Here is a 22,869-nt window from a genome sequence, read left to right on the forward strand (position 1 = left end):
GACATCTGTCTGTTTTCAACAGACTGAATCCTGTTTTATTTAAAATTGGCAAGTATTTGCCTTCTGTAAACAAATGATGTCATGTGTAGAGCTGCTGCAGCCCAGAGAAGTGCTTTGTTATTGGATAGTTTGAGTAGGTTTATAGGGCCTGTGGTTCTTCAGCCACTTATCCCAAGAAATTGACAGTCAAAAAAAAAAAGTGAACACAAAACCCACCTTGATGTATGTATTTCTCTGCTGGTTGTTGTATTTTACAGTTCCAGTCAGTATATGGTTTCTTTATGAAAGTTTTCACGTGCTACTAAAATTAGGAGTTATTTGAATTACGGCTTTTCAACTTTCTTCCAGACCAGTCAGAGTTTTTAACCTAAATATTTAACAACTCTGTTGAAATCTTTTTATATGCCTCTTCAGGCATAAGCAGGAAACAATACAGCAATCAGTAAACGGAATTTGACAAAGTGGGTTGTTATACTTTTGTGATGAGATCTAATCTTTTTAATAGTTTGGCAACACTGTGACCCTTTCACTTGATTTCAGAAGTCCTTTGTAGTCCTGGTGACCAATGCAATGTTAACATGTATTGAGCCAATGAGACTCTAGCATCATCTTCTGCAAAGTCAGCTAAATACCTGGGGAAGTGGCTTAGAAAGGTTGGCTCCCAGCTTTGAAGAAGGTGGAAAAAGATGGCGGTACAAAACCTTGCCACGATAAGTTCCTGTGCTCCTGGAGAACTGTTGAAATTGAAGTATTCTCTATTGAAATATGACACATCAACGAAGAAATTAATGTAGATATTCTGTCATGAGATCTTGCATAGGGTGGCGACATACCCTGCTCGTGCCAGGGACAGAAGATTGTGTTTCAGAAAGGGGTCCTTTGTACATGTGGCTGTTGTTCATAGTTCAGGTGTTGCTTAACGTCTTTACAGGATGCTTAACAGTATGCTTGTGCTTAGACTGTAATACCTTTAACGGAAAGGTGTGCCTATGTGTACTCAGTACGGACTTGGATAAAATGCTATAGCATTAGAGCTCTAGTGTGGTGAGGAACCTTCCCAGTTAAACAAAATCAGTTGAGCGTCATCTTATCGATGAAGCATCTTCTCAGACTTAATTGGATCCAACTCTTACTTTCAGCAGTAATTGATGTTTTCCCATAGCAAACACTATGTTGTGTTACCAAATCCTGCTAATGGGGGCTTGGAGTTTTTAATGTCTAATGCAGAAGCAGCTGAAGACCTGAAACAGTCATTCAAAGAGGCGACCAAAGAGACACTTGTGAGTTTGAAAAAGCTGCTAGTAAATACAATATAAATTAATCCCTGTATATTACCATATTTGGGGGGGAGGGGATTTTAACTTCATGAATAATTTGTACTGTGTTTGTATTAGGCTAGGTTAAGTGTTACTGTAATAAGTATTTACAGTTAAATCATAATGGTGAAGTAAAATCTGAGCTTATAACACTATTTAACGTGAAAGTGAAATGGAGGGGAAGACTAAAATGTGCGCAGTTTTTTTGTTTTTAATAAAACGGAAAATCCTTTATGGTGTGTGGGAACAGAGTAGCATAAACAGACAAGATTTGAGTAATTGATATAAAAATGTATTCAGTGTAAGTTGCTGTGAGATTTCTTTCAGTATTCCAAAATTATTATTATATTAATAATCATAATTCAAAAAAGTGATGTATTCGTCAACTTCAGCACACTTTGGTTCAAAATCTAAAGAGTGGTGATGCAACATACTTAAACACTGATATTAATGCTGCTGGTTTTCTTTCTTATCGTATCCTCAGAGTTAAGAGAACAAGAGCAATATTGTCTCATCAGTTTTCAGTGTTACAGAAGATTGCCCAGTGAACACTTTGAAAATCAATACCATTTTATCTGTTACAACAGTATGATCATCAGCCCTTCAAAGAATTTAGGTTTGCTGCTTTTTGCATATTTTAACTGCTCTTGTAGAAGTCGCTGAGTTGATCATATGACTAAACTAATGTATGCTGAGGATTTAACAAAATATCTTGTCAAATATTCACATTTTCTAGTATTGCCTATTGACCCTTTAGCCTATTGCACTGTTTTTAAAAATAAGAGACTAAAGTTCCAGAGACTACCTAAATTTAGTTCAGACTATGGCAGCTTCCAAAGAAGGGTGTCATGACCGCCAGTAATGACCCATCAGGAGTGGGGTTGTGACTCCAAAGATATTTAATTATTTATGCTAGTATTTAAAGTTACGAAGTGAGTAGTCCTGCAGCTGGAAGGGGTAGGAGAGCAGTAGCCCATCTCATCTGATGGGCTTTTTGTAACTGAGGGAAGAAAGTAAGTAGTTCTGGTTGAACTTATGAGTTGTGATGGTGTTGGAGTTTTCTGAATTTTTTTGTTGTTGTTTAAAGTAACATCCTCTAGGAGACATGATAATGAGTCATAGCATAAGAACATAGCATAGTTAAATCAGGACTTTAAGGTGAGAACTGCTGCTAGAAGAAGTAAGCCTGCTTCCTTGGTGGCTGCTCCTCCCTGTGCCATGGTATATGTTCCTCTGTGCTGGCACAGGCATTTGTATGGGCATGCAGCACACCGGACTGGAGAACAGGTGTGGCTGAAAGTCATTCCTCTTTCTGTCCTTTTCTATTTAAGTTCTTAAGTGTGAGCAAGATTTTTGATATACAGGTATCAAATGGGCTGAAATTGCTATCCCGTAGTGGTCACTGTGTCATTAGTAGCTAAGTTACTAAAGTTATACTAGAGATTAATTCACTTTGTGGTCAAGCAGCATTTTGAAGGATGCTTGTTCTTTGATTTTCTCCATCTGAGAATGTTATCAAAAAGATTTGCAGAGATCCTGAAAGCAGTCAGCTATTGCTCTGAGTTATAGGATATATTTTTAGTCTTGCCAACTATGATTTTCATATGAAATTAATGGTCCCTGGAAATGGAATACCAAGGAGGCCTTGTTGAGGGGGAATGAAAGATTAAGAGGCAGACTAGTTTGACCTTGACATAGCTTAAATGTGTGGTCCTGAGGACCAAAGAGGGGACGTGCTAGCAGAAAGCAGTTGTGAGGCTTCTAGATAATTAGAGAATTTCTAATAAGCCTTTGCACTGACTGCCTAAAATTGGTCATATTAAATCTTTCGTTTTATATATAACGATGATGTCTGTGATACTGTTAAGGATGTGTCGGCATGGGAAAGTTATTGCAGCACAAGCTAGGATGAAGCTTCATAGTGCACAGAATATTCTATTAATGCATGTGGAGATACTTCAGTCTAAGAACACATCTGTCTTCTTTTTTTTCTTGACTTGCAATTTGAAAAGGTATTTTTATTACTGTGGACTTAATATTGAATGCCTTACTACTAAAATTACAGCTATCACCAGTGTTGAAACTGTCATGACAGGTAGCCTAAAGAGGACGGGTAGAACTTCGTGGTTGTGTGTTAGGGTGTACTGTGTATTGCCGATCCTGAGAACTGAATTTATGTAAAACAAATAGCTTAAAACATTGCAGACGTCAACATTGCACACAGGGCTGGATTTAACATCTCTAAAAATACAAAAGTGTTCAAAGGCAAAGTTCCAAAATGCCACTAAGTCTCTAGCCCTGTGTTGTGACCCTTGAGAATATGGGGCTGCATGTAGAAAGTCCTAGTAATGGGTAGCGTTGTAGCAGCTGAAATGTCTGTTGGCTCCTCACAGCATAGTATATCATCTAAATGTCATGAGAAGGGACTATTTCAACATTTCCGGGTTATTTAAGACTCACTGCTGCCTTAGCCAAAAAATCCTTGCTCTGGGACCAACTTCATCCCTGAAGAGTGAGGGAGAGAAAAGAAATTTTCAACTACCCTTTCCTGGTCCAGCTGCCAAACCTGGAGCTTTCCCTGCACCGCTCTGACTGATCAAATCCTCCCTTTCACCCTTGGCTTCACTCGCCTCTTCCAAAGTAGCACATCCATGACCACCTTCTTCCACTGGCTAGTGCCAAACTCTTGAGCGCTTTCCTTGTTTCCTTTCTAAACCTGCAGTCAAAACTCTTCAGCAGCTTTCGGTGTCAGATCTAATTAAACGTGATGCTTCATGAAGAAGCTGCCACTAGAATCAAAACAAGTAAATCTTATTATATACACAAAGGCACAATCAGGTTATGCAAATCAGCCGTGCCTTTCAGGCTCCTGGCGGGCTGCCAGTGTGATCCCTGATTTTATAGAGTTTTGCTTCTTCTATAAAAGCAGTATTTGTTGAGGAAAGGCACTCTTTTAGTGCTGCTGTTACTGCCCTACTCTAGTTTCAAAACAGATAACTGAGGTTTGGTTTTCTTCTCTCGCCAGCGTTTAAATCTTCCCAATGCTGGTGATGGGTAATCACAGCCTCGTACTAAAGAATTTTAGGGGATCAAAGGTGATGGGCTTGCTGTACGGGGTCTGCAGCTGGAACCGCACACAACCTTAAAAGCAAAGTGCTCAGATTGACTCTGGAGCATCAGGCTAGTGATGCTACAATCTCTGTGTTGGACCTTACAGTGAATGTGACATTTTATTTTGAACAGAAAAAATTGTCTTCCGTGAGTGAAACTAGAGGGCACTTCAGTGGATTTTTCCTCTTCTGCTGTGGAATGCAGTCAGCACTGCAGTGACACGGTCTTTTAGGCTTTTTCCTTCAAGGAGAAAACTCGAGAGTGACTTGTTTGAACTGCCTTGAATGTCTAGAGCATTTTCTTCTCGAATTCTCACTTAAAAAAAAAACCTAAAAAAAACCCAACCCACAAAACAACAAACCACCAAGCTGTTCTCTTGAAACAGCTAAAAGCCTTCTGTAAAGGCACTTTGCTGGGGGTGGGAGGAGATAAGTAAAATATTAAATAATTAGAAAATAATAATCTCTAGTTCTACCTCATGTGTTTTCCCCGCCTTTTTGTTCCACCCACATGCTGCTAATTTTCATCTTTTCTTCCTGCACATCAAGACGTCAGAGGCTGCTTACAGAAAAAGTTGTTTTTCCTGAGTTGTCTGTATGCTTTATTAATGCAGCAAAGATGACAAGAAAGGAGGAGGAAGGAGGAGGTGGGGATAGGGGGGACAAAAGGACGAGCTCTTTCATGGTCTCACTCCTACCAAAGGGTGACCATTTTGTTCACTTTTGCATTTGCCAGTTGCCATGGCATCCCCCTCTCACTCTATCCTGGAGGTGTATTCTTGATATAATTAACAGCTCTCCTCCTTCTGTCTCCTGCAGAAAGCAATCATTAAGTGAACGTGAAGGAAAGAAAAGTCACTTTTTATCTTTGTCTATCAATATTTTTCATCCTACTACCTTGTCTCTCTCGGTCCAATAATGATGTTTTTGTGTATGGAAGCATTGCTGGAATATGGCTGTCTGTAGAGCAGGACATTAAGCCCCTGCATGCATTTGTGTAAATGGAGGATTTTGTTAGGCTAGAGTGCAGTTCAATCATATATATATAAACCTTCATTATTTTCTGTATATAAAACTGTAATCTTAGGAAATACAAGGTTCTTCAGAATCTGGATCATGGATATTGCTGCTAGTTCTAATGTACCTTGAAGAAAACTCCCAAATGAGATTGCTTTCAAATATTGCTGCAGAGAGATTGAGAAAAAAGTATGAATAGGCATAGTTTAATTAAAACACATATTGTTTTGTGTGTATTGGTGTATTGTTCAGCCAGTTTGTGTGACAGCTTCCAGGCTTTGTGGTGATGCGTTGGTATTCTTTTTAAAAGGTGCACCTTTTTGTTAGGTGGATTCTGAGCACTAGGATGCTAAACTCAGACATGGGAATAATTTAAAAAAAACAAGAAAGTGTTATGTAACAGTTGCAGTGCCAGCATCTTTCATTAGGAAACTTCTGTTGGGAAGACTGTCACTTTCCCTTTGTATGGAACATTTGATGGTTACTTTCTCCCACAGCCCCAGAGCAGTGAGCTGTTCCAGAAGTAGTATCAGTAAGGTTCCTGTAGAATTTCTTTGTTTTTCAAAATGTGTTTTGAAAACAACAATAACTATGGTAAAAATAAATCCTTGGTCAGGTTGTCTGGTTTATGACTTTGCAGACAGTCTATGAAGTAAAATTTTTCTCATGGTTTATCTTAATGCTCAATTTCTTTTTGCTGCTGCTGTTGTCTCACTACTGTGGTGCCTCACTGGGAAACTATAGGGAGCTATTTTTTCCACTAACATCTGTGAAAAAATTCTGCACTTTTGCTGCTACTTTTCTTGGTGGAAGGCTGTCCCAGTGCTGGCTTTTCTGCATTTTCTTCACTTTTTTTTTACGTCAGCTTTCAACATGGGAAGGGTTTGTCCATAGCCTCCAGGAAACTGAATGAACTCTTTGAAGAATATGCTGAAATAGTCAAGGTTTTAACAAATAAGGAGACTGATTTTTTTCACCTGTATAAGTCAGAAATAGTCACAATTCACACAAACATGGATGCTAATTATTCATTTAAATTTCAGCTTTATACAGACTTCATAACAAAGAACATTTTTGCTAAGTATTTTAAAGAAGAGCAACTAAGTCCATTCTTTCCATAAATATCTGCTATTTTTCTCACCATCTGTGACATCATTTGGATATTAAAAAGCCTCAAATGTTTCTTCCATCCACTTTGATAGTATAATAGTCAAGACAAAAGTAGTACTGCATACTCTTCAGTACCTCATCTTGTTTTTAAAAATCCAGAAGGAAGTCCAATCTTGACTAGATGAACCTGTAATTACAATGAAAGATAGGAAGAAGGCAGATAAAAGAGTTTTCATCTTATTTCAGTTACATGCACTTGTTCTGTAAGTAGCATCCTCATCAATGTAAGAAAAGATTCCTTTCCTCTTGGTGACTAAAGCCACTTCATAAGAAAGATACTATATTTCAAATGCAGTGGTGGTAACAGAGATGCTCAGCATGGTGAGGTGGATTGGAGAGGGGGAAGGAGAATTTCTGTAGTTTTGACTTAGTGCCACAACAAAGTAAAAACTAAAAAAAAAAAAAATCTCCTAATGAGAAATAACATAAAACACTGGTAAAGGATTGTCACTGCTTCTCAGTTTTCTACTGTATGTTTGTGGAAAATAATCTTTATAATGCCTTATTGCTGGTATAGCAGTAGAAATAGATGAACATAAAGTGCTTCTGGCAAATCCAAGACTTCCTGTAATGAGTTTTTCTGGGTTTGTTTCTCAGATGCGGTGTTACAAAGTCTTGTGTTTTCCTGGAGGCAGTCACCTGCAGGATGATGAAACGTGACTCCAGAAGTCTTGAGTAGTGTAGTTAGTGACATTGCCCTGACCTAGGTTTTGTGTGTAGCATCACTTACCGATCTCAGAGGTGCTGGAATTCTTGCCCCTACACTGAACCCAAAATCTCTTTGAGAAGAACATGTGCCTCACTGTGATGCTCGTCTTAGCTTTCTACTTACGGCTTTTGGGTGTTCTTCAGTTTCTGGGTCTAGTAAAATATATGAAGCAGGTTTAAATCCCTTTTCTTAGGGCCGTGTGAGTTGCAGAATACACAGTAGGCAAGGGTGGGGTTTTTTAATGCTTTGACTCTTATTTTAAAGATAGCTTTCTCCTTTTTCTTCCACCCCCACCCCCTCTTTTGAGAAAAGAAAGTAATTGAGAGGGTTTTTTTTTCTCCTTTCAAAGTCTGTGTTTCACTGGGTTGAAAAGAACCTGTCTATTTACAGAAGCCTTAGACAACTCTTCACCAGGTCACATCTGGAAGGTTCCCTTTAAAGCCATAAATAAAAAAATCATCTTTGGTTGCCATTCTTTAGTATAAGGCTGCACTTTTTGACTACACATTAGAATTTTTAGTCATGGTTTTACTGAGACAGAAACATATTAGTTTCAGCTTTATTCTTTTGTGCAAAAAAATATTACTCTTTGAGGCAGGTTGATTCTCTAAAAAAAAAAAAAAAAAAAATCTTGCCCAAACCCCAACTTCACCTGACAGAACCAATTAAAAACAAAAACTGGTTTGGGTTTTTTTTTTTGTCCCTGATACAGCATTTTCATTCATATTGAGAGAAATTAAGTATTAATTTGATTCTATCTGTGTATACCAATAAGGATTATTTCATTCTCAGCCTTTTTTCTCCATGTGCTTGATCATCTACAACTTACAAGATGGCCTTCCTTTTTTCAACGTTTGTCACTGTCTCCATTGCCTAGTTAAATGTGTTGTGGCCAAGCACTGGGATTCTACCTGGCAGCCACTTTCCAGTGGCATTCCTCAGAGACTTATACCGGGGCATCATCATCTGTAATGCTTTGGATGATGGGATGAAGTGAACCCTTAGTGAGTTTGAGTGACACCAACTTGGAGGGCATGGTCAGTATGCTGGAGAGCAGGGCTACCATTCAAAGGAACTTCGGTAGACTGGAGGATTTCATTGACAGGAACTACCTGAAGGTTCAACAAAGAGAAATTCAAAGTCCTGCACCCGGGGCAGAATGACCCCTGTGCAACATAAGTGGCTGGGCAACAGCTCTGCCAAAAACGATTTGAAGCCCTGGACAAGAGGTTGAACACCGGTCAACGGTGTGCCCTTATGGCAGTGAAGTCACAGAGAGCTGGGTTGCTTCATCCTGAAGAGGAGAAGACTAATGGAGGGTGGGGTTATGGAATTGCTATCTTCAGCAGAGAGGAAGGAACCAGATGAGAGGCACCATTTAAAGTTGCAGCAAGAGAAATTTGGATGAAGTGATAGGAAAAAATTGTTCACTGAGAAGGTGGTAAAGCACTAGAACAGGGGCCCAGAGAGGTTGTGGAATCTCTGTCCTTGGCGATATTTGGAACTGGGCTGGACGTGGGCCCTCAGTAAGCTGATCTAACTTTGAAGTCAGCTCTGCTTTGAAGAGGAAGTTGGACTAGAGACCTCCAGAGGTCCCTTCTAGCAGGAATTACTCTATGATGTTGTGCTCCTTCTCTCACTAATCATTTTTCTTCTGAGTACCATCCAAATATTGCTGAGTTACTTTCCAAATGTCCTCTTTCTGTCTGTGGAAATAGCTGTGCATTTTTATAGAAATGCAGTTTGAGATGCAGATATATTTTTAACAGATATGTACCTAACTAGTAGTACCTTCATGTATTTCTGCTGAAAAAATTTTGGATACAGTACAAGCACAGAAATGTCAGGTTCTACATAATGTATTATGTAAGTTAATGAAGTGCATGGGTGTGAAGGGTTTTCCCTCTAAATCACAGCTGAAAACACTTTCTCTAGTGATCTCACTTCTGGCTTAAGGCTGTCTTCTGCAGTTTAATTTCCCTCAGGTTTGTGTGATCCCATTTGTGTGTCTTGAGACCTTTAGCTTTGGAACTGATGCTTTAAACATCAGAAACTTGCTGCTTTCAGAGGCAGAATAGACCTTTTTCGATCCAATATGGTAATTGTTGTGAATATAGCTGCTATATTTTATTTTTTGTGTGCACGTAGAATCTGGCAGGTTTTAATCGTATGCTTTTTAGAGATTAATTAATCAAGTTCAGGAACTTCAAAAATACATTCCATCAATTATTTAAAAAAAAATGTACTTGTGTGCTTTCCACCTTTGAATATTAAATATGTACTTTCTCCAGCTGAAATTTACTCTGTTCTCTCAGTGAAATTCTGCTGACTCTTCTGGCATTGTAATAAAACTTTGGTCATCTAGAACATTAGGGCCCAGTTTGATTTTACATTTGACAGCAGAACTCTATATTTCTATTTCAAACACTCATACTCTATCACTATGGTTAAAACGAGTTTTTCTTCATGGTAGAGGTATGAGACAGACAATGAAACAGTTGAGGATTCCATTCAACCATATCTTTTACGGTCCAATAAGCCTCAATTAAATGAAGACTGTAAGGAGCATGAAATAAATGCATTCTGTGGCCTCACAGGCAAGAATATGTTATTTGATTGCTGATAAAAATTATAGAGAAGATACTTGTTTTAGGGGTACTTTTGTTCCCTTCTTTGGTGAATTTATGTCACCCTTCTACCTTCTGTCTATATAATCAATGACACCACATTAAATTCTTAGCTCTGGCTTTGGAGAAGAGTGTCGCTCTTGGTGCCACTGTTATTTCTGCAAAGGCAACAGATCTTCCACAGCATTGTTCTAAGTTGGACACCAATGTTACTCAGTTCTGCAGTTATTGGGAATTTATGATTTGGGGTTAGGCTGATCACTTACTTTGCAAGCAAATGCATTTTTCTGCTTTCTCCATTTCTTCTCGCATCATTCACTAAGAATAATTTCTTTTAATAATTTGCAGATTCTCTTAAAGCACTGCAGATCTGTTTGTTCAGGTCAAGGGTTTGTCAACATATGTTTAAATGAAAGAAGTGTGTTTCTGTTCATAGGAGTTTGTAATTCATGCTTAATAACAGAGTTCAGGAACGTATGTTATGTTGTGAGGGATTTGTTAAATAAAGCATTATAAATGTGAATATGAATAAATGTTCAAGTGCTAGTTTGATAAATAGACCATAAAGAACAGAAAAATAATCTGTAAAGGAGAGAGATTTCTTTATAATAGTGGTTGATTTTTATATTCACTTTAGAGAGAGTGTTTTCTGTCTACAAAACATTGTACTGCTTGCAGTTGTCACTGAAGCAGGTAGCATACGCAGAATTACCGGCACGTATTTTCTCACTGTCTCTGCCTGCCCCTTTTTGTTTTATGTAGTCCACAGGAGAAACACCCACAACCCCGAAGCATACAAAGGACAACAGAGAGAGCTTCTTCCCAGTAACGCCAGCCACACTGCATCCTACCCCAGTGAATCCAGAGACTGTGACTCCTGAAAATCTCCTGAGACTGAATGATCTGCATTCCAAATCCAAACCAGCCTCTTCCTCTTCATCCTCCTCCTCCTCAGCATCATCAGTACCTCCATCCCAGGAGTCACACAGGGATACTGAGCATCTCCGGAGTCAAAATGCAGAGACTGCTCCCAGCATGAGTGATCTCGCACATGGTAAGTCTCGGGGACACAGAACGTTTTGGCCCTCTCTAATCAGTTTGCCAAGGCCACATGTTGAGTCAGTGCCTGAGTTCTGATTCTGGCCCATTTTCTGATCACTAGACCACACTCAAAAGGCTACACAAGCAGAGATTTTTATCTTGGTCCTGAACTGGGCACATCTACATAATTAATACATATTTTAATTACTGGGATAGATTAAGAGAGTGACCACTGTCTATGTAACTTGCATGTGAAGTCATGGAATAGCAACCTAAAAATAGTCGTATGTCTTAAATAGAGAATTTTAAGTCTCTAGTAGAATAAAAACATTTGTTTTGTTTTCTTCAAAGAGGTGAGGATCTAGTTCTTTTAAATACCTTAAATCTTTAAAAAAAGTTCGAATTGATTGCAATTGAAATAAACTGGAGGACAGTCTACATCTGACTTAGAGGTGTCTGATTAACATAACTAGATGCATAGCTATCACTGCCCTGTATATGTGTGTGGAGATACATAACACTGAAAATTCCAAGCTTCTACATGGTTCATAAAGTTAGTGTATCACCACTATTACTTTTCACATTTGAGAAAAGAAGCATCTGGCGGGACTGGAATGTTGGGAATATATTATTTATAGCCCTAGTACAGAAAAGGATTGAAGAAACAGAACAAATGTTACTTATTCTATAGCACGATTGTGTGATTTGTTTAGGACTGTGTTATGTACTTGGTCCTATACAGTTTTTCTAGATGAGGAAAGAATTAAATGAAAATGCTGTCTTTTTTTCTTTACTGCTCTCATGGCAGGCTGGCTCGTTAGCAGTAGTCAAAATCACTGTGCAAGGCAGTAACTGATCCACTTTGGGGAATGAAGTAAGATTAGACCCAATTTCAGACTTGTCTTGGGTGCCCAAAAGAGATGGTTGTGCTTATTTGTGGGACACTGCGCATGTTAAGGTGGCAGAGCACCTGCCATAGCCTGTACTTTCTTGCAACCTTAGCAGGAACACTGTCTGAAAAAGCATCTGCTGCTGCTTGTGCTCACTCCCATCTGTTCACAAGCTTGGGCCCTAACACTGCTCACAAAATGCCATAGACAAATTCATAGGAGCCCAGATAAAGCTATGAATGAACCATATACATACAGGTATTGTGGAAAGTGACAGGTGAGGATACAGTGGAAATAGTGCCCAGATTTGTGAGACTTAATGGTGCATAATATTAATTAATAATGAATAGACTCTGATCTAGTCTGGATGTTTTGTTAATCTGGTATTGTGACTTTCTGAAATTTTTATCTGTATACTTCTGGTATTTCATTTCTTTCCATATGTAATCAGCCTTGGCATCTGAATGCACATAATCATCTGAATTTGTCAGCAACGAAGAGCAAATTAGGGAGAAATCAGTTCTCCTGATTTGCTAATCTCCGAGTACAGGACAAAATTGAAATTTAACATCCAATATTAGCAATTGCATTATAATAATCTAATTTTCCTTTTTCACAAATCTAGGGAGAGATTGTCTTGGGAGGGGAAGAAAGGAAAGGGGAGTGATAAGGAAGGAATGGCTTAGTCAATGTGTAAACTACATTTCTTCTTGTCCTTATGAAGCTAAAGAATGGAGTTGGATGGTGTCATAAGGTATCTTGGCAGGCTTGTTCAACAGGGAGTAATTCAGGTTTGTGCCTAGATAACAGGGGAGAAAAAAAATGAATCTTCTGTGAAGTTGCTGTACACTTAATAAGGAGACTGGTAGGAATGACAATGCAGATAAGAACTCACGCATTCCTTTGGTTTTCAAACAAAACTCACGAGCATTTCTGACATGCTTTCCTCTCTGCAGTTTCCCAGGCCACGCTGCAGTGATTGGAACGTTTATTTTAATCTTTTGACTTCCTAGGCTTTGTTAGGGTTGTAAAGTTAACATATTGTTCTTTCTTCTTTCATGCTTTCTATACATCATCTTGGTTGAGGGAGATGGAAGGGTTAGCTGCCAAAATTATACCCCTGAAACTGTGTCTGAAGATCAAGAGGCTCTCTCTGCAGAGCTCTCATTCCAGTGCTGAATGCATGTGTTGTATCTGGCTTTCTGGCTCTCAGACCTACCTGACAGTTCATTTCTCTAGCTGAGAGAGACACCAATTACTGCTGTGTCCTTTCTTTTTCTTTTCTTTTTAATTCTCCTATCTCTGCATCCACCTCCTCTAAAAAGAATTACTTATAATTCTGTTATAACCCTTTTTCATTTGCTTTTCATTAGCTCTGTTTCTGTAAAAACTCCTCCCATTTTTAGAGTAATCTGCTTTCATCTTTTTTGTCTTGTGTCACCTCCTCCTGTATCTATTTGTTCATGTGAAAGTATTCCACATCAGAGAGTGTTAGCTGCTATCATTTTCTGTGACTTCACCCAGAAAAAGGAATGGCTTTCCAAGCAATGTTGATGCTATGCCACTCATTTCTTATGTAAATATTTTAGTGATATTTTGTTTAGTACATGTCTAACTGGTACAGCATACAGCGTGATGAAGTCCAGCAGCAAAGTGATGATAGTGGTAGTTTCAGCACGAGAGCTTCCTACGTTTAGGTATAAATGTACATGGGACTATTAGCCTTTGTGGCTCAGCCTAAAATTTTCTCTGGGGAAACTAAAATAGGACAATTAAGATAAACCCTCTCCAGCCTGTCACACTGTTCCAGTATTACACTGTTCTAAATTGCTGAAAAACCTTGACATTTTCTTCTTCGCTGTCCTTATTTTAATAACGATTCTTATAAGGAATGAACAGGAAAACATTCACATCTGAGTTTTGATACCAAGAGAAGGTTTTTATACTTGGAATTATTTAAAGTAATGTGTTCTGCTTAAAGCCAGCTATTTACAAAATTGGAATATAAAATCAGAGCAGAAGAGTAACAGTCCCCCCCGCCTTGAATTCATGGCCATTTAAGGCCTAAACATTTCAATATAAAAACAAGAAGGTCACGATATAGCTGTCCAAACTTAGAAATTCAGAGCTAAGGAAGACAGGTTTTTTTCTGTAGTGTGCAGGGAAGCTGCGCTCCATAAGCCATGTGAATATCCTGCTATAATTTCAGATGTTTGTTATCTAGGCACAACAGGGCAAGTAGAAGTGTAAATATATTTCAACCTGTAGAACTTTTAGATTTTCAGAAGCACAAGAAATAAATGCAAGTGAGGATGGTTGCGTGGAAAGGTAAGTAGCACTATTGTAATAGTGAGCAATGAAGTTAAATTGTTTAAGTGTGTGTAGGCACCAGCAGACTCCCTAAAAGACAGATGTTCAAAATAAAGAGGGTTTTGAAGTGGTAAGTCCTAAGAATTCAGTAATGATGTTGTAATATGGCAGTTCATCCTGGCTTTTAACTGGGCGTCAGAGTCATAAGAGTACTTTTAGATGGAAAGAGCATCTTTTCCCAGAAGTCTGCGGCTTAGTTTATTTTAACAACTGATACATGACTTTAGGTTGATACTGAGTTCTCAGAAGACTGAGGCAATTTATGTAAGGGAGAGGGAAATACTGCAAAGAATTTGTCAACTCTATAATTTTGTATTGACAGCATCTGTCTTCGTATTGAAACAGTGCATGGCACAAGGGCTCACCTTGATTCCTCACAGTTTCTAGATATCCAAACATCAGTGGACATCCACTGTCCCTGTTTCTGTCTGAGTGAAACAATGGAGATTGTTTAGCCACATACTGATCTCAGTGTCTTCTGAGTTTGCTTGTCATAAATTTCTAAAGACAAAACACAGATTTTAAGAGCCTGTAATTCAGTGTACTGAAAACTTTCTGCTTACACAAAATGCCCAAAGTACTTGGCTCTGATTGGCCATGCCTTATTTTAAATATGGATTTCAGTTCAAACTTTCAGGTATTCTTTAAATGACTGGAAGTAGTAACATTCAGCCCTCTTAATTGCAATCAGTGTCTTACCTTGTTTTTTCTGCTGAATTCAAAATCGTGCTTTAGAGCACAGAGTTGTTCTCAACAGATGGCTCAAAAAAAGCTGAAACACAGAAAAGGTTAGACTGGGCAAGGACCTGTGGCCTCATGTGAGCACTCTTCCATGTTGTAGTTACCTGGCATGAGGGTTCTCTCAAATGCACATGTTGTTCTGCTCTGTTTTCTTGTGTCGCTTGCAACTTACTTTCATTACTTTCTCCTTCATTTCCCATGTTGACTTATCCTGGTTTTCAGCAGCTGTCTTCCTCAGTTCCCAAGGCTGAATTCCTCCAAGGCTTTAAAAACTCTTCTTTAAATATTTGTAACCCCACGCCTTTTGTACCATCCTAGGGTAGAAGCTCCTATCCACCTGTTAGTGACTGCAAAGTCACTAGTAGAAATCAACCAGACTGCCTTCAGCTAGCTCTGCATTTGCTCTCTCTGATGTCTTGCTGTTTCAGCCTCCTTGGCGTTGGTATTCTCACTTCCCCTTGTCTGATCCTTGCTTTTCATGAAGCTTTTTATTTTGCACAACGGGTGCACTCTGAAAACAACTTCACTGCTGAATGTCAGCAGGGGGTTCCTGGTGGTGAATGACTTCTTAATTCCCTTTTGCCTAGTGCTCAAACAGTACCAGTCAGTCATGTCTTTTCCTCTTCCCTTTGGAAGTACGCTGATTTGCTTTGCTATTGCAACAAATTCATTCCAGAAGAGTTTTTCAGTACACTTAATGTCTATTTCTGATCTTTACCCTTCAAATTTCTTAAGTTTTATTTATTCAATCCAATGCTGTGCAGAAAATCCTTTGAAATTAAACTGTCATCGTTTTTATGTACCCATGTTAGATAGTAAGAAAAATAGGACAGGAATGGCAGCTTCCTAACTGTGGCCTGTGAGATATGTAGCCAGGCGTTTGGTGCAGGCTGGACAGGTTTGTGGTCCAGGAGGCTCTCTAGCCCCGTGCACCCTTAGATCCCCCTGAAAATCCCAGGGAGTCGCTGGCCTGTGGATATCTTACACTAATGGAACACATCTTCTGGAGACCTTTTGTAAAAAGATTTGTAAAAGAACATGGTAATGATGCTATGTTGTTACAGTATGTTTCAGTTTCACTAGTTTTAGATTACTGCCAGCAGCATAAAATTTACATATATTCCTGTACAAAAGAAGACTGAAGAGAGACCTAGTTGTAAGCCTGCTGCACAGGTATTACGTTACTTACAAAGTTCTTAGAAAAATCTCTTAAAAGAATATAATGACACCCCACAATTTTCTAACAGCTGCTTTTGCTAATTTGCATTGTGCTTAGCTGGCTGTCAGGCCAAAGAAGGATGAAATACTGACAGAGAAGAAAAGGTCTTATGACTTTCATTAGATAACTAGTACATAAAATTCAGAAGCAGTAGACCGCAAATGAATGACACTTACTATCCCCAGGTGCTACTATGTGATGCTGTCCAAATGATGTGTGCTTGCTGAGTCAGATATTAAAACATAAATATCAATTAGCGGTATTTTTATAATGCCATTTGAAAGTTCGTGTGGTTGAACTGTTGTCTTTTTGATCTAGGCCCATACGTTTTTTTGGTAGCTTGGGAATTAGTATGGGCCAGGGACTATTTCCAGGAAGCACTTTCAGAGCAGCCACCTGTTACAAGTTTTACTCACATTAATGTTGTTCTGTGACAGCTGACCTTGGCATTAGGAAGCAGTTTGGGGTATGTCTCATATAATTGTACAGTAGACTCTCTCTGTTCAGGACCCTAGCGATAAATATAGCAGTATGCCATGTTATTACAGTGTGAACTTCTGTTCACCAGACTGCTTGAATTTCTTTCATTTCAGGGGGCAATAGAACTTGTGTTCTGCAGCTTTTCGCCTCCAAAATTACTCTGATGCTTAATTTTTAACACATGGCTTTGTGTGTCAGCTTTGAATGTAATTTCCTGAATTTAGCATTTCAAGTCAAATACTTACTTCTACAGCTATGACTTTTTGGTAGTGTTTTTTTAGAAATAAATGTCATGGCAGGATATTTGGAATGAATTTAGAGAAAGAGAATGTGTAAGGAAAGGGTACCAAGTATACCTACTGCATCCTATGATGAACTCAGTAGTCTCACTGCCTGCTGTGGGGTAGTACCTCATGGCAGATACAATTTGAGGGCTAATGCCCCCTTTATTTCTGTAGGTCAGCATCCTTATCGAACTGTGTTCAGCTGAACCAACCTGTGTTCCAGCGCAGTCTTTCCGTTGACTTAGTAGCACAGTGTACGAGGAAACTCTGAGCTCCTTCAAATTCAAGCTTTCCGTGGCCTTTGCAACTGCTGTATGGGGAAAAAAGCTGTATTAATTCCCAGCACTCTGGAGGGCGAGGCAGATGGAATACAGAAAATTAACTGTTTTTACATTAGCACTAGTATTTGGAAATGTGGTAAGATATTTACTCCACTGCATGAGGGGGCGAAGGCTCAGACCCATTTCCATCACCACAAAAAAACCCGGAATAATAGTATCTACTTTGTATGGTAAATAAGTAACAGTCAGTTCTGTGAACAATTGCATGTGCTGTGAGTGGCCATTAAAATACAAAGTAAACCAATTGTTACTGGGAGTAGTAAAATAAGTATTTCCTAGTGTCTGCAGGCACACAGAATTCAATCCTTACTCTTTTGAAGTGGTTGGAAGGCAAGGTAGTACAGATCTGCTAAATCATAGTAATGTATTTCCAGTTTTTTTGTCTTGACACACTGAACGGCTGGGGAAGGTGTTTTGCAGAGCGATGAAGGCAAGTGGTGGAAGTGCTTTATTTAAGCACTTGAAGCTGTTGTCTGTTCATTTCTCTAAGCATTTGCTTTTGAAATCATGTTAGTATTCTGTCCTGGAGTTCAAAGCTCAGCTCCTTCCTTTTTGCTATAATGAAATGATGTTTTGTGCATGCACTGTAAGTTGCTTATAGCACAGATATGTTAAAGGATACAATACTTCAAACTGCTTCCATCAGAAACTGGAAAACATTTTTTCCAGATACTAGTCACATTTTCTGGGCTTGTCTTTCAGTTGTCATGTAATAGGTTTAGTGCATGACTAAAGGATTTTTTCAAATTCCACATAAAATGTTTTATAACACTGTAATGTTAATGTCTCTTATACCTGACAGCATGACAAAATCAAATGATTAAGTGTACAGTGCAGTGCAGAGAGACCAGAGCAGCTGTTTACTGGTTACAGTACTACTGCTTTTAAACTTTCTCCACATCTGCAAATTGCCAAGTGAATATTTTTGACGGTGTTATTTTTCATTTTATACACATCAGAATAGCAAAGTAAATTGTCTCAGTATAAAAACAGTTGCAGGAGTTGTATAATCTATATGTTTATAGTGTGTGGATATATGTATATAGTGTATTCTCTGTATAAAGAGAGACCGAGAGAGAGAATATTAACTGTGATGAAGTCATGAACCCAGGCGCCCGCTATAGGCATCTGCAAACACTGGTTACCCTGGCAACAAGTGGAAAGAGGTTGGAGAGGAAAGCTGGAGTAGGTTGTTGCATTGAATTGTTTTCAGCTTGTTTCTTCCTCACTAAAGCAGGGAGATGTTGAAAGGTATGATGACCCTCTTTCTATGTGTATACTATTTTATATGTATTTAGACAGTTGTTGGGAAAGGGAAGGCTAAAAAAAAAAATACTTGTAATTCAGCTCGATTGGAGACGAACTTTTCAATATAAATAATAATATGCATTGCAAATCTGTGTTTTTTCTATGTGCTTAGTTTTTGTGTGTTGTGTTGTAAGGTGAGTGTGCTAAATAGATCTCCAGAGTACAGTACCTGTCCCATCTTCAGCCTGGAGACAAGTGACTGTCGCATATTACGTCTTCAGAAACTGATTTTATTTTAAACTGGGTTTGTAGAGCTAATCTTTGAAAACCTGCCAGGACAGTACAAGTACTGGGTATTACCGAAAGATTTGTTAACTGATATTAAGTCTGAGCTTCTGAACACCTTCAGAATGTGCTGTACTTACATTCTTGTGCTCTTGCACTTGTGCAGAATATTGTGGCTCATGAGTTAGTGGAGTCTTTACCTCCCTGGGGAAAGTTTTTATTAGAAAAACCGGGACATAATGTTCAGGGCTATAACAGCATCTTCCACAAGACAAATACCAAGATAGTCTCTTCAGAAATCTGGTTTAGACAAATAATAGGAGACCCAACTGTGTGTTTCTTCTTGATTATCCTTCTCTCTTTTGCCCTTTTCATCTGTAATGAAAAAGATATAATAAATATCTGTGCACTATATTAAAGTATAAATAGTATAAATTATGGTATATACACTTGAAACAACCAATTCTTGTAATTTTCCAGAATTTTAAAAAATATTTTGTTCATTAACTTTATTTTTAACTTAGAAATAACACCACTCAAGTGACTATTAGAAAAAAAAAAATTAAAAATTGCACAGTCCTAAAAGAATAAAGTGTATGACCCAATCAGGGGATAGAATTCGGTCACTCTGTATTTAAGACCTCTGACAGCAAGGGATTGATTAACAGACAATCGTTCTTGATTTCTCATGTGCTGAAAGACGCAGCCTAATAGAATATTAACAAGTGGTGTTTCCGGAAGTGCAGTGATAGAAATACACGCTTAGTGTGCCAGACTCCTGCCCTTTCATTTCCATTCACTTCTACGTGAAAAAGGGCTGACACATAATTTTATTCAAGGTAAATCTAATTTTACTACACTATAAAACTGGATCTTAAAAAACAACAAAAACAAATATGATATGGAAGATGGAGATGCATATGAGTATCATGATTGCTCATAAAAGAACATAGACTGAGAGCAGTCTTGTAGCATCTTCCTAGAAATAGGCTGCTCAAAAGAGCCTTTGTCAGTGGGGCATAATTTAGTTAAAACACAGCAAATCAGCTTAAACAATGATATAGCTTATAATTAAACAAAGATTATAATCAGCATAAGAGGTAGAGTTTTGTCATTAAACAATAATGCAAATCAGAGCTCTTATTCTGAATGGTGAACTAATAACTCCCTAATGTAATTTAGGAGTTGAGTACATACAAAACTGTTCTCAGTTAGCAGTGTAGTTGAGGCTGTAGGATTTCCAGTTTATTTGTATATAGTATTGTATCTGCTAAATTAATTACTGGTTTTGTATTCTTGGTTAATAAGCGGATAAGAAAGAGTCTGTTAGTACTTACCCTAGATACTTAAGACTGTAAGTTTGGAGTGTTGGAATAAGTTAAAAAGGAGTTGACTTCTTAGCTGTTTTGTAGGGTTATCTTCTGAAATCATCATTTTCATCTTGCTTTTCTTCAGATGTTGATGTAATGTTTCTTTCTACCTTTTGATCAAGTGTCTTGTAGCCATTTCAGTGTGGGAGTCTTCTGGGTTTAGACTACAGCTTATTGTCAGACACTAGCAGTGTAATGGGATATGTGTATATTGGCTTCAGGCCACATTAGGGCTGATCCTTCTTCGTACAGTCTCTTGTACTTTGTCAGCACATAGTTAAATCCTACGTGTATCTGGTAGAAAGGGCAGGCAAATACATAAAATGATCCTTCAGCTATCCTCTGCTTCTTAAACAGGGAAACAATGAATTATGATTTTCCTAGTCAAGATTCCTGTAGTTAAGTACTTCCTTCTGTGTTGTTTTTAAGCTGATTTGGTCTATTAATACACTATAGATGCAACTATTATTTTCCTACTTCCAATGCTGTATTTTGAAGTATCCATAGAGAAATGTGCAAGTGAGCGCTGAGAATGAGAAATACATTCTTCTGCGTTAGGCCTTTCCATTTTGTGCTTGATAGTGAGTGAAACATCACAGAACAGAAGCTGCCTGTGATTTGTGCTGTAGTGTGTGACCTTTCCTTTTTGGGAACTACTGGAGAATTCTCTACAAGCAAACTCATTTATCCTAAGGCTTATATTGGCTATCAGCTACAAGTTTAGATGATGGGTTCTTTTCTTTACCAATGAAAATTAGTGGATGAAAGAACTTACGGCCTGCTTTGGTAAGCCTTTTTTTGTACAAATTATTCAAGAACCCTAGAAAATCTAATTCATTAAAAAAGTTGTGTCTTTCCCACTGCATTGATCTGACTTTTACCAAGCTGTTAAGCTATAATGTTGTCTTAAGCATTTTCTGGAAGGGGAACTCTCGTACAGGAGAATATTACCATGGTAAATTCCAAGTTCTTACCTACATTGATGAAGATGGAGAAGTGTTTTCAACACTTGAGGGGGTGGGAGTATTTTTCCAATGAGGAAAGGTTGAAATATATATTTCTTTTTAAGACATCATACTGTCAAAATCCTAAATTAATTTAGAGCATGGACATATAAAGAATTTTAGAGCAAGTTAGATTGTGAATAAACATTGCATCTGCTGGTCTGTGACAGATGCCTGTGCACACCTTAGCCTGTGTAAATATAAGGTGATTCAAATTAGACTAGACAGCCCTTTGTTTTTGAAGGATATCTTCATTTTTATCAGAGAATAAGAGCTAGCTTGTGTGTCCATAGCCTTGAAAGGCTGTTTCAGTCTGCCCTTCCCAGAAAGGGCATCAGTAGCTCTCTATAGTTCAGTGAAAATTGCTCGTTATGTACCATATGCAGCTCAGTGTGTAAGGAAACTGGTTTAACACTGCATTAATTTAAAAGCAGATACAGCTGGTACATAATAAAGTGATTGTACACACACATACACAGATTCTGAGTTATAAACATCCCAAGATCTGTAATAGCAGAAGGTGGGAATTTTACACTAAGGTATTTATAGAGGTACGGTGGACATATCAGTGAAAAGTGAGCATTTAGTATAACTTGATATTGGTTTCATAAAAAACAGATTTGGCCCTGTTACTGGATGTTCACAGTAATTAATCTTACTTACCAGTAAGCGGCACTTCAGTGTAGCATGTACCTGTGGTTGCAGATCAGAGAGGGACCCATCAATCACAGCTGGCTCATCATTTAGGGTGATGGATTTTGTTTTGCATGTGTGGCAGGTGTTTCAACCCTCACATCTCCAAAGGAGAATGGTCAGTTGCATGTGTTTTTCTTGCAGATGTGCAGAGATAACAAAATGTCATACACAAGAATTTTTTCTTTCGCTTTTTAAATGACATTTACTTTTTTTTTTAAGAGTTTGAATTGATGGCACCAAGTATGAAAAAGTTGGTATTGCTATCTTAGCTTGCCAATATTTAATTTCATTCAGTCATGTTACGGTTTAGAAATAGAACAAGGGTTAAAAAAAAATTTCTACCAGTTGGTTAGACAGCAAAAGGATTGAGGCTTAGGAGAGAGCTCAGGATGTCTCTTAATCTGTGAATTATATTTCATTAATAAAGAGGAAGAAGAGCTTGAAGTGCCTTTGGAGGGGCTTGGATTTCAGCAACAGGAGTCACGGCTTTGTCAGCAGATGAAAATGGCTACTGTTGCACCATCGCCAGAGCCTGTTTGCTGGCAAGTGGAATCGGTGACCAGCACAAATTCGGGACACGTTTGTACCCAAGGTAGGAGCTTTCTAAGCTTCAAAGAATTCTGAAAATGGGTGGTTAGCTGAGGATCAGTCTGGAGGGGTTGATCGATTGGATAGCTGTGATGCATATTCCTCAGTTTCTCTGCCTGCCTTCCAGTCAAGTATTCCAGAGTTTAGAGGCGTTCCTGGCAATGTCCCAGCTTCCTGGGAAAGTGCCTTGTCGTCCCTTAATGGTTATTCTTTTTGATGCATGACTCACATGCTAAATACCACGGCAGCAAAGCCAAATAAAACACCTCCCAGTACCAGGCTATCATGCTATATAGTTTGTGCATCCTTTAAAGTAGAATTTTTCTTTTAATTGAAATCTTATATGGGGCGATATGACAACAC

General features: G+C 38.4%; 1 protein-coding gene across 1 annotated transcript in view; it reads left to right on the forward strand.

The window, feature by feature from the left end:
* CABIN1 (calcineurin binding protein 1) overlaps positions 1-22,869 on the forward strand; it is a 118,164-nt gene that overhangs the window by 92,497 nt on the left and 2,798 nt on the right. The window contains exons 34-35 of the mRNA XM_009279975.2: positions 10,712-11,003; positions 22,346-22,510. Of these exons, the coding sequence (XP_009278250.1) occupies positions 10,712-11,003; positions 22,346-22,510 (457 nt within the window). The remainder of the gene's footprint in view (positions 1-10,711; positions 11,004-22,345; positions 22,511-22,869) is intronic.

Source organism: Aptenodytes forsteri, unplaced genomic scaffold (genome assembly GCF_000699145.1).
Source record: "Aptenodytes forsteri isolate BGI_AS27 unplaced genomic scaffold, ASM69914v1 Scaffold323, whole genome shotgun sequence".
Classification (NCBI taxonomy): Eukaryota; Metazoa; Chordata; class Aves; order Sphenisciformes; family Spheniscidae; genus Aptenodytes; species Aptenodytes forsteri.